Source organism: Schistocerca nitens, chromosome 4, assembly GCF_023898315.1.
Source record: "Schistocerca nitens isolate TAMUIC-IGC-003100 chromosome 4, iqSchNite1.1, whole genome shotgun sequence".
NCBI classification, from domain to species: domain Eukaryota; kingdom Metazoa; phylum Arthropoda; class Insecta; order Orthoptera; family Acrididae; genus Schistocerca; species Schistocerca nitens.
Genome location: NC_064617.1, coordinates 606595132 through 606607959, shown reverse-complemented (window position 1 = coordinate 606607959; position 12828 = coordinate 606595132). Strand labels below are relative to the sequence as shown.

The 12828-nt window shown below is 43.0% G+C and overlaps 1 protein-coding gene across 1 annotated transcript in view; it reads right to left on the bottom strand.

The window, feature by feature from the left end:
• Nucleotides 1–12828, bottom strand: part of LOC126252810 (uncharacterized) — a 133828-nt gene that overhangs the window by 24913 nt on the left and 96087 nt on the right. The window contains exon 8 of the mRNA XM_049953750.1: nucleotides 10757–10918. Within this exon, the coding sequence (XP_049809707.1) occupies nucleotides 10757–10918 (162 nt within the window). The remainder of the gene's footprint in view (nucleotides 1–10756; nucleotides 10919–12828) is intronic.

Genomic DNA, 12828 nt, shown 5'->3' with positions numbered 1-12828 from the left:
GCTTAAGGTTCACCAACCCATCACATCAAGGTCATCAGAGACACATCTCTTAGCATGAAAAGGACAAAGATGGGGAAGGATTCTGCCATAGCTTTGTCAAAAGAACAACACCAACTTTAGCTCAAGGTGGTACCTACATCTACATCTGCCAACCACAGTTAATTGTAAAACGGAGGGTGCATATTGCAGTAATATCATATCCTCACCCCTGTCCTCTTCCATTCAAACACTAATTACACACTTTAACTTGACCCGTAAGTGGAGGACATCAGGAGCAAAAGCTTGTGAGCAACCCATAGGGCACTGACTGCTGGGACCAGCCCTACCCGTTTCCCAGGTTTTACAGCTTAAAACAGTTACAAATATATAATGGGTTAATCTGTCACAGAAGTGATGCAAAAGCTTGCAACACTTTAATGTATGAGAAATCAAAAATGAAATCTTACTGCTATGAAATAACTACTATGTATGAAAAATCTAATGGCCATCTATTGCTACAGCGCATAATACTGTTACCTAGCTAAGGTTGGTAGCAGGTGTAAACATTCTGAGTAACAAAAAGTCAGGCAAAATTCACTGATCAGAGAGAGATGCACTAAAAATGTGCAATTAGTATGGTAAACTGTAAGAAATATTGTAGATATCACTCAATGGGCCAAAATTTCTCCAATTTTTGAACAGTGTGGTCACAATGCAAGATATTTATTGACATAAATATTATCTTTTTTGACTGATTTTGGAAGACACACTTTTGGAATTTTGTGAATAAGGCTATCTGCAGTGCTCAATGCTGTTTTTATAGCAGCTTCCACTGCAATTTGATGTCTGGGACACACTCAGATGACTGAGGGAGGAAGTACTCAGATCTTGTCTCTCTTTGACTCTTTGTTAAGGGTCCCAAATCATCAGAGAATACACAAGAACTGGTCGAAAAAGGCTTTTGTAAGTGATCTATTTCATATGAGTGAAAAATTCTGCCTACCTAATACAGTAAAGCACTGTGTTGTTCAAACCATCAGTCGGATTGAGACAGGCTTTACTCCTTTATATATATATTTTTTTATTCTTCCAATAAATCAGAGTCTGGCATCTGATTTTTCCAGAGCTTAAGTTACACGGCCATTACAAATCCAAGGAAGTAAAGAAAAATATAAATTTCTGTAATAGGATGGTGATTTGCAACTTGGTTCTCCTGAAGAAAACAGAAAACTGTAATTTGAAGTCCTGTAACAATAAAGTCATTAGATGTGAGAGATGCAAATCAATTGTGTTAAAATGAATCGTGCCAGCACTTGAGCTATTTAAGGAAACCGTGAAACACCTGAATCAGTGACTCTTGTGACTAAAACAACCAAGCAAATTAGCTGTTGCTGAGCATTGCCTCAGATATAACTGTGAAATGAAATATTACGAGACTACACTACTGTTTGTGAAAATTGCAACATCTAGAAGTAATGGTCTGAATCATTTCAAAATCGGAGGATGTGTAGAACAGTGGAATGGTAAAAAATGACTAAAATTGAGGAGGTATGGTGGGCTTTTAGGTCCAGCAGTGTCCTCTTTTGTGTCTCTGGACATGTCAGTGTTACACTAGACCAATCTGGTGCAATGCTGTCAAACAAAGTGGAAATATGCAATTAAATGCTGCTGGTATGCCTAATTGATGTCAAAGGGCATTTTATCAGCATGTGAGCGAGTCCAGATGGAGCAGAATGAGTAGTTTCTGGGTAACAGGCTTATTGTTCTAAGATACTGTGGCTCTCACAAGGCACACTGCTGTGACAGTCATGTGTATAGGGAGCAGTGGATAGAAGAGGGTCACACAGTGAAGAGTGAGTACTATGTGACCACTGTGCAGGAGACCACCATATTGTCCGCATCATCTTGGCAGACATAACAGCTTTGTCTACAGAGTTGGCTTGTTGTCGGAGTACTACAATGTATATAGATACATCTGTGTTGACGATTCGATGCATCTGCTGAGGGCTGGACTCGTGGTGTGTAAGCCATTGCATCGGCTTCCACTGACCAGAAACCACCATCGTCTCAGATTGCAATGATCTTGTGAATGTTGCCATTGGCATGTTGAATGACAGAATGTAGTGTCTTTGGAAGAGTCCCACTTAGTTTCCTGCAGTGATGGCCACTTACAAGTTACACTCCACTATGGTGAACACAGCAGGGTAGACTGCATTGTTCGATGACATGACTTGCCTGACAAGTCTGACGATTATTGGGTGCTGTTAGTTACAACACACAATCTTGCCTCCTTTTTACTGAGGGCAATCTCAACAGGAACCTCTGCATTGGGGAAGCTGTAGGACCTCATATATTTTCGCTCCTGCAGGGAGCTTCAAATTCCATAATTCAACAGGGCTACGACTGTCCACATGTGGTGATGAATGGTTAATCTATTTTGAAGACTGGCGTGTACAACCGCTTCTCGGGCCTGAATGTCTGCCTGACAAGTCCTCCATCAAACATGTCTGTGATATGGGCATTCAGCAACTTGTTCATACTGGTCCTCCTGCACTTATTGTCGATGTTTTATGGAAATGCCTACAAACTGCTTGGCAGGATGTTCCCAGCAACATATCCAGGCCCTCTTTGATTCTATGCCACAACATCTAGAGGCTCTGACTACACCACGTAGCAGCTTTACACCGTACTGACTTCTAAAATCAAATAGCATGTACAGTTCTGTAATTCTAATCATTTGTGTGTTGTTACGTCCTTAATATGTGGAATAGATTTCATTTATAATCACGTATTTCCTTTTTGCTCTTGGGATTTTCTTGAGTAGTAGTGTAATATTGTGGACTGTGATTCATGATGTAAATGAGTAATTAAGGTGTTTCTTTGAAAAAAGATGTCGGAAAAGCAAAGAAATCATGGCAGAGGTTTCGATTTAATCAAGGCTTGGTATCTGGCACTCAATTATTTAAAGTATGGCTGGCCATCTCATCCAATTGAGCTGGAAATTGCGGAGAATATGTGCATTTCACTGAATAATACTCTGTGTTCTGAAAAACCAAATAAGCTTCAAAGGACATAGCGGGTGTGTGACTTGAAATCAGCTAAATATATCAACATGTAAAGTTACTCTGTCATTCAACATGCCAATGGCAACATTCACAAGATCATTGTTACGATGATAATATGTAAACTGTGTCCTGTCGCGGAGGCAAACCTAAAGTTACTGTCCTTGTCACGGTGACAGATGTTTAGCTCCTCGTCTCTCTCGATAACGTCGTTTTTACTTTATTTTTGCTGTTTTCGGACTCAAGTATGGGAGCTTTACAAAGAGATCACACTTTCGGCTTTAGTATTAGAATGTGGAAGTTAAAGAACCAGTTTAGCAAGTTTACTGATATTTTGAAAACATAGCTGAACCTGGTAGTCTTCAACTTTGAGATTTCACTCCGCATACAATGCAAGTACATTTCTGAATGTTCCTTCTTCCAATCCTCACGCACAAGTGTGATGAGCTGATTTCAGGTTTAATTATAGCACTTCCTACTTCCTCAACTTATTTAATAAAAAAGTCATTAAATTCTCGGGGAGAGATACTAATTTTGTCACTTCTTTTATCTTTGGCTACACTATTTATTAGAGTCTATGCTGCTTTGCACTTATTGGTGGATTTCTCAATACTTCTGAGATTGTGTGCTTGTTTGGCTTCCAAAATTGCTTTTTTGTACTCATTCCTAGATCTAACATAGGCTAGTTTAGCATGGTTGGTTTTCAGATTTTTATAAATATTGTACAACAACATAACTTGATTTTTCATAGTAGACAGCTGCTTTGTATACCATGTATTTTGTCTATTTGGAACTTTTGCTTTTAGGACTCTGTCAGTTACTTTGCATTTCTTTATTGGTATGCAGTCATTAAAGTATCCAAAAAATGCTTTGAGAAACCTATCAAATAGTACCTTAGCTGGCAGATAATTGCTTAGAGTATAATGTTTCTCATCATAACACAGGCCAAACCAATCTCTGTTAGAAAGGGACTACGAAACCTGTCAATTTTCTCATCTGTGACTGGTCTAGTGACCACAACTTCTGGTACAAGCTTATTTACATAACTCTTATCAAGAGGGACCTACTTGTATAATTTAAAGATACTGAATCATGATCAGAATATGGAAATACTGTCACAAAACATGATTCTTCTGTTGTTTTAAAATTTACAAAAATATTGTCAAGACATGCATGTTTTCTTGTAGGTTTGTTATTGACTGAATGTAAGTTGCACTGTCTTAGTAGGTTTTGGAGTTCAGTGACAGTACGCTTTTGTGTTGTGACATCGAATTCAGCATTCACATCTCCACCTATCACAATACCATAATGTATCCATCTAGTATCTGTAAGTACATGTAACAGCAGGTCCAGTTTTTCTAAAAATACATTGGTTATACCCTTAGGTGACCTGTACAGGGAAATTACAACTAACTTAAAACTGTCTATTACTATACCAGCAGCTTCAAAGTTCTGTTCATCACACAGAAAATCTAGATCTAATCTATTGAATGTACCGCTAAGTGACTTGTTAACATATATTGCCACACCGCCTCTTAAATGCAATTTTCTGCAGTAGCTACTGGCTAGAATATAATTATCAAATTTAATAAATGTAAGTTCACTCTCACTAGCCCAGTGTTCACTTAAACAAAAGATATCAAACTTATTTTCTAATCCAAAGTCATTGACAATAAATTCTTTATCCCTTACACCTTCAATGTTAAGATAACAGATTATAAAATCAAACCTGTCTTTCTTTACAGATGCACTATTTTGCTGAGAGGCTATTAAATCTCTGGCACTATTTATCTTATGGGCTTCTTCCTCTTGCTGCCTTCTACTAAAAAATCATTTAGACGTAATGGAGGTACAGTTTTCCGTTTGCCCGCTACACTTGATACTGCTTCATTATTCTAACTACTTTCTTTTAAGCAGTGAATACCTTTTGCCTACGTGTTGAGTTGCCCCAGAATATTATTCCGTATGACATCAGAGAGTGGAAGTATGCAAAGTATGTTAGCTTACTAATTTCTACATCCTCAAAATTGGCAATTATTCTAATTGCAAAATTTGCTGAACCTAGTCGCTTTAGGATTTCCAAAATGTGAATTTTCCAATTAAGATTCTCATCTATTTGTACACCCAAAAACTTAGCATGCTCTACCCTGGCTACTGACTTCTTTTGATGTGTTACGTTTATTGAAGGAATTATACTTTTTGCAGCAGACAGTTGGATGTACTGTGTTTTTCCAAAGTTCAGAGCAAGCCCATTCGCAGAAAACCAATTAATAACTTTTTCAAAGACCTTATTTGTATCATTTTCTGTCTGACTTTCTTTTACTGGATTAATAATTATGCTTGTATCATCAGCAAACAGTGTGAGTTCAGCATCTTGTTTCACATAAGAAGGGAGGTCATTCACATATATCAAGAACAGATTTCGAGATTAGCGTGTTCAAACAGACAGATAAACAAACACGATGGTTTTACATTTTTATTATTGAAGTAGATGGCCGGTACTGTACGAGAACAGAGAATTAACCCAGATCCGCCAATAAACGTTTCTGACTGAATCTACAGAGTAGTACATTTCAAAATATGTCTTGAGCCTCACGTTGCCAAGAGTCACGGATTCTGACAGCAGGTGATAATGTTTGGAGGCACTGACGAAAGGAAGGTTTCAGCACCTGAAGAAGACAGCTGAATCGGTCGCCCGAAAGCACAACATAAAAGACGGGTTTCTGAACCACCACTCTCATGAAGTCGAGTGTCTAGTGTTCGAATAACTGCTACGGTGTGGTTGAGCATCCCTCACGCAAACAAGATACACTATCATTTCAGTACAACCGTCAGAATGATCTCTGGGTGCATACGAAGTATTCCTCTGCACTGTCTTCCGACACTCACCAACATACCCCATCCTCTGTTAAGAAGACAAGAAATCCTTTTGAGACTATTCCAAAATACTGTATAATGTTTGGCTTCTTATTCATGAAGATACTTCCGGTTTGAGAAGCAACCGACTTCATTACAGAAATCCACTCCTGCGACTTTCCCAACAGCTTGCTGACAGCAACTTCGCCATTGACAGAATATCGCGTGGAACTTGTTCTACGAATGCTCCACCCGAAGTGCGATATCTTATTGACCCGCTATAGAGATTCAACGGCTTTGAGCACCCACGGCATGAGTAGAAGAATGTAAATTGCTTCCGAATAGGACACAGAGTGCGTGCATACAATCAGCGTAATGGGGTAAGCATCCAGCCCAAACTGTGAATGTGGAGTGGCACATTGTCGAGGAGTGTAAACTGAGAGCTTACCTGTGCGAACCAGTCGACTCTCTCATGGCTATACCATAACGCCTAGACAGGATAAGGAGACTGGACCTATAAAAATGCTTTTTAATGTTCTAGCAGATGCCGGTAGTATCGTGTACACAAGATGTAAAAGCGCAGTGCATTGGCGGAGGTGTCAGTTGTACTCAGGTGATTCATGCGAAAAGCTTTTCCAATGCAGTTATGGCTGCGCGACGGGAATTGGCAGATTTTGAACGCGGAATGTAGCTGGAGCTAGACGCATGGCAGATTCCATATCGGAAATCGTTAGGGAATTCAACATTCCGTGCTCCACAATGTCAAAAGTGTGCCGAGAATACCAATACCACATTTCAGGTGTTACTTCTCACCACGGACAACGCAGTGGCTGTCGGTCTTCACTTAACGGTTGAGAGCGGCGGCGTTTGCTTAGAGTCGTCTGTGCTAACAAGCAACACTGCGTGAAATAATCTCCGAAATCAACGTGGAACGCTTGACGAAAATACCCGTTAGGACAGTGCGGCGAAATTTGCTGCTAATGGGTTTTGGCAGCAGACGAACCACGCGAATGCCTGCGCTAACAACACGACATCGCCTGCAGCGCCTCTCACGGGCCCGCGAACATATCGGTTGGACGCTAGATGAATGGAAAACCGTGGGCTGGTCAGGTGAGTCCTGATTTCAGTTGGTAAGAGCTGATGGTAGGGTTAGAGAGTGGCGCAGACCCCCCGAAACCAGGTGCAAGCTGATGGATGCTCCATATTGGTGTGGGCTCTGTTTACATGGAATGGAGTGGGTCCTCTGGATGTTCGGTTACCCGGAGGCCATTAGCAGCAGTTCATGGACGTCATGTTCCAGAACAACGATAGATTTTTTGTGGATGGAAATGTGCCGTGCCACCGGGCCACAATTGTTCGCGACTGATTTGAAGAAAATTCTAGACAATTCGAGCGACTGATTTGGCCGGCCGTTGTGGCCGAGCGGTTCTAGGCGCTTCAGTCCGGAACCGCGCTGCTGCTACGGTCGCAGGTTCGAATCCTGCCTCGGACATGGATGTATGTGATGTCCTTAGGTTAGCAGTTCTAAGTTCTAGGGGACTGATGACCTCAGATGTTAAGTTCAAAATGGTTCAAATGGCTCTGAGCACTATGGGACTTAACATCTGAGGTCATCAGTCCCCTAGAACTTAGAACTACTTAAACCTAACTAACCTAAGGACATCAGACATATCCATGCCACAGGCAGGATTCGAACCTGCGGACGTAGCGATCGCGCTGTTCCAGACTGAAGCGCCTAGAACCGCTCGGCCACATTGGTCGGCTCAGATGTTAAGTCCCATAGTGCATAGAGCAATTTGAACCATTTTTTTTTATTTGGCCACACAGATAGCCTGACCAGATTACCATCGAACATTTGTGAGACTCGATCTAGAGGTCAGTCCTGCACAAAATTCTGCACCGGCAACACTTTCGCAGTTATGAACGGCTACAGAGGCAGCTAGGCCCAAGTTTTCTGCAGGGGACTTCCAACTTCTTGTTGAGTCCTTACCACGTCGAGCTGCTGCACTACACTAGGCAAAAGGAGGTCCGACACGATGTTAGGAGGTATCCCCCTTTTTGTCACCTCAGTGTGTACTTATGTATTCTTGACTTATTTCATGCGTAGTGCTGCATGCTAAATAAATAAATATCGCGTGTATCAACTACTGCGACACCTCGCACAGTCGCCAGACTCGAGGAACGGCAGTTGCAGGTGGCAGCAAGCACGTGGTGGTGGGGAGCCAGGGCGTGGTTCCAGCCATTTCTTTGCCGTTCCAGGCGAGCAGGTGGCACCGTGCTGTTTACCACACGATCGCCCAGGTCAACGCCTGATTCGCAAAGCAGCGACCGCGCGAAAGAGAGAGTGGTGACGGGCGAAAGCTGGCTGCCGCGGCATCCGGTCCAGCGACACGGCAAGAGGCTCTCCTACGACGACACTCCGGGTCTGGAACCCGAATCTAAGCTCTCTCACGCCTCCGCCGCCCTCGACGCCTTTATTAAACTGCCGGTGGCGAAATGAATGAAGTTTCCGGTTTCAGCCTGATGACGACAGACTGTCGTCTAACAAGGAAAGTCCAGCAGTAAGTAACATACAGGGGTATTCGCCTGAAACTTGCATCTCCTATATCTCACGAACCACTGAAGATATCGAAACTAGGTTTCTGGCTTGGGGTGGGGCCGGGGTGGAGAGGGGCGCTTACTTTTGTTTCATGTTTAATCCACATAGCGTTTTTAATCAACCGAGATACTGAAGGTACGATGAGCTTTCTTAACAGCTTTCGGAAGGTTATGCAAAGCAAATTACAGTGATCTTGTACAGATTTTTCGCAAAAATATCCCAGAAACGTGTTCAAATTGAAAGCCAAGGTGTCCGCAATCGGCTGTTGCTGTGGAGCACCGCCAAATAGAGCTCTGATGATGATGTTTTGGTTTATGGGACGCTCAACTGTGCCCGTACAAAGTCCCAATTGTTACACGGTGTTAATCCTGCCTTTTGAATTCTTGTAGTGATATTTACACAGACACTTCCAATCTCCAACACATCTTTATTTAGAAGTAAAACAAAAATTTTCATAGAGTTAGCTTTAAAAATTATTAAATATACCGGTAATGAAATATTTTAATAAACATTTTCATCCTCTTATTTACTCTCTTACTGAGCGAGGTGGCGCAGTGGTTAGCACACTGGACTCGCATTCGGGAGGACGATGGTTCAATCCTGAGCCCGGCCCTCCTGATTTAGGTTTTCCGCGAATTCCCTAAATCGCTTCAGACAAATGCCGGGATGGTTCCTTTCAGAGGGCACGGCCGACTTCCTTCCCCATCCTTCCCTAATCCGACGAGACCGATGACCTCGCTGTTTGGTCTCTTCCCCAAATCAATCCAATCCAATTTACTCCCTTAGGGGCAGAACTACCAAAAACAGTGATACACGTATCTTTTACATACAACCGAGAAGTCAAATACCAATTTTCAGAGATGTAGCTTTAAAAATGCTTTATTAGTACTTTAATAATGATTTATTTTGAAAAAAAAAAGCTTTTACCCACTATTTTACCTCCCCCAATCGTTGTTTTTTTCGAAAAGCTGAATCATGTACTTTAATTTCTGACAGAATTCAGATACCAATTTGTAGTTCTAGCTTCAAAATTGCCTTAATAGCGACATATCTTCAAAAAACTTTACCTCCTTAGGGGTGAAATTTCGAGCAGTCCCTTAATACATGACGCCATAAGTATAAGATCAACACCCTCTGCAAATTTTAAGTTCCTGTTCTTAGCGGTTTGGGCTGGGCGACAATAAGTCAATGTATCAGTCAGGCCCTATTTCATCCCCTTGGGGGTTGAATTTCCAAAAAAAACAGTGAAACACGTAATTTTTTATTTGTAACTGGAAAGTCAAATACTAGTTTTCATATATGTAGCTTTAAAAATACATCAGTAATTCTTTATTAATGATTTGTTTTCACAAAACTTTCACTCACTACTTCAACCCCACAGGGATTAAACTTCGAAAAAATGTTGAAACACATATTTCTTTATATGAAACACTTATTTCTTTACATCTGACCGAAAAACCAAATACCAATTTTCGTATTTCTAGCTTCGAAATTGCATTAATAGTAACCTATTTTCAAAAAACCTTTCTTCCCCTATTTCGAAAAATCCCTTCGTAAATGATGTCTGCAGTATAATATTATCACTCTCTCCAAATTTCAAGTTTCTATCCTTAGCGGTGTGGATTGGCCGATGAAGAGTCTATGTCAGGACATTACCTTTTATGTAAAGAGATAAATAATCGCTGATATTACAAAAACACATGTAACGTTTCTGACAGATGACAACATACTGAGCCGGCCGAAGTGGCCGTGCGGTTCTAGGCGCTGCAGTCTGGAACCGCGAGACCGCTACTGTCGCAGGTTCGAATCCTGCCTCGGGCATGGATGTGTGTGATGTTCTTAGGTTAGTTAGGTTTAACTAGTTCTAAGTTCTAGGGGACTAATGACCTCAGAAGTTGAGTCCCATAGTGCTCAGAGCCATTTTTGACAACATACTGAATCTCGCATGTGCCTAAAACTGTATAGATATCTATCTGACATGTTTATCAACACATCAAATAAAAATTAGCACGAATCGGACTAATATAACAGGTGAAATTACAAAATTTCCGTAACTTTTTGAACACCAGACATACTTGTGACTGGATGCCGTTTTCTTGTTATAATCTTTATTTCCGACCACTAGTTCGTATCTCAAAGTACTCAGATTTTTGACCCTAAAAAGCTTGGGACTCTGCAGACACTGCATCTCTCGACCGAGAGGTTTCGATGGCGCGACAGAAGTATTGTCGGCACGGAGTGCAGCTATGAGGGACGCTACCTGTCTGGTGCAGTAGGACTCGAAGGCGTGCAGCATGGGCGCCGCCTCCAGGAAGAGGCGGCCGATGTTGACGGTCAGCAGGTCCTCGTCGCCCTGCTCCAGCGCCACGTCCAGCGAGTCGCGCAGCTTGTGTGCCAGCGCGCGCGAGTGCTCCAGCAGCTCCTGGAAAAGCGGGAACCGCTTTACCCATCGGTACTACTAAACGGCTGAAAGCTGCAAACAGTCCCAGTTGACGGTTGCTTATCTAACACCTTCTAGGGGCAACAAAAATTTCATTTTCAGTTTATCGTATAATTATTGATCAAATTAAGAAAGCTATCATACTCTACTCTTAGACGAATATGGTCTTACATTAAAGGGAGTAATCTTACATTAAAGATTTAACACAATAAGACAACTAAAAAAGAATGAATAACCACCTTTTGCAGCGCGAACCGCTACGACACGTGCAAGAAGAGAGTCAATGATGTTCTGTAAGGTACCGACAGCGGTGTGCATCCATGCCGATGCTAGTGATGTGGTCAGCTGCGCTAGGTTTCTCGGTTGAGGACCCAGGGCACGAACAGCCCGATAGAAATGGTCCCAAAACTTCTCGATTGGGTTTCAGTCCAGCGAGTTTGGTGGCCAGAGAGTGCGGCAAGCTCATCATGGTGTTCTTCGAACCACGTATGCACACTGCGAAGTGTGTGGCTCTTTGCATTGTCTTGCTGGTAGATGCCATCGTGCCGAGGAAAAAGGAACAGAATGTAGGAATGGACACGATCCTCAAGGATAGATACATAATTGGGTTGATCCATTAGGCGTTCCACCGTGACGAGATCACGCAGGGAATGCCACGAAAAGATTCCCCGCGCCATGACATTCCTTCCTCGGGCCTGGACCCTTCCGACGATTGTTGTAGGGTGTTTGATTTCAGACGTTTCACGCCCAATGGAGTGCAAAGCATGATTCGTCTGAAAAGGCCACCTGTCGCCACACGGTAGTCCTGTGCAAATTCCAGCCTTCTTCACCGATGAACAGCAGTCAGCATGGGTGCACGAACTTGGCGCCTGCTGCGGAGGCCATACGCAGAAACGTTCGTTGAGGAGACACTGTTAATAGTCCCTTGGTTCAATTGGGCTGTCAGGTGGTCAATAGTTGCATGTCTATTCACCTGTACATATCTCCACAGCCCTCGTGTGCCCCTGTCATCTATGACCCGTGGTGCACCACAGGTGCCTAGGAGCCAATTTTGGATAGCACCATATACCGGGTGATCAAAAAGTCAGTATAAATTTGAAAACTTAATAAACCACGGAATAATGTAGATAGAGAGGTAAAAATTGACACATATGCTTGGAATGACATGGGGTTTTATAAGAACAAAAAAAAAAAAAAATAAAACAAACAAACAAAGTTCACAAAATGTCCGACAGATGGCGCTGGACAGCAAAACGTCAGTGACTGCGCATGACAAACGTGTATAAAAGGAGCTGTAATGAGAGAGAGAATCGAACGGATACGGACCCTCTACACCTCCCGTAAACTCGATCCTCCTCACCCGCTGGTCTCTCCCATCCTCTCCCGCCCCCGTCCGCTGCCGCGCCTGTACGTCCACGTACCACCTGCTCTCCATCTCTCCACTCTCCACACCCTCTCCCAAGGTGGCTTCCGCCAGCTCCCCCTCCCTGATGATGCCCTCCTTCCCTCCATCTATCCCTCCTACCAACTTTGATCCTCCCTCCCTCTTCCAGTGTTTGTTCCTTTGGGCACCCTCTTTCCCTTCTCTCCACCTTCCCTCCCTCCTACCTTTCTCCCAACTCCTCCCACGGGCTTCCCCTACCCCCGTCCCTCTACTCCTCATCCCATCTCCTCTGCCATTGGCATCTTTGCTCTCCCCTCTCCTTCCCCCTCAGCCCTCTTCCCATTTGGCAGGTCCCCGGACTCGCACACGTTACATGGAAATTCGCGCGCCGGAGATCATCGCCATCCGTTTATCGTGTGTGCCGTCGTGTTTGTGTTAGTGTTCACCGTCACACTCCAACGTTCCCCTGTGCCGTCGAATCATCAGTGTTTGTCCGCCGTGCCAACGT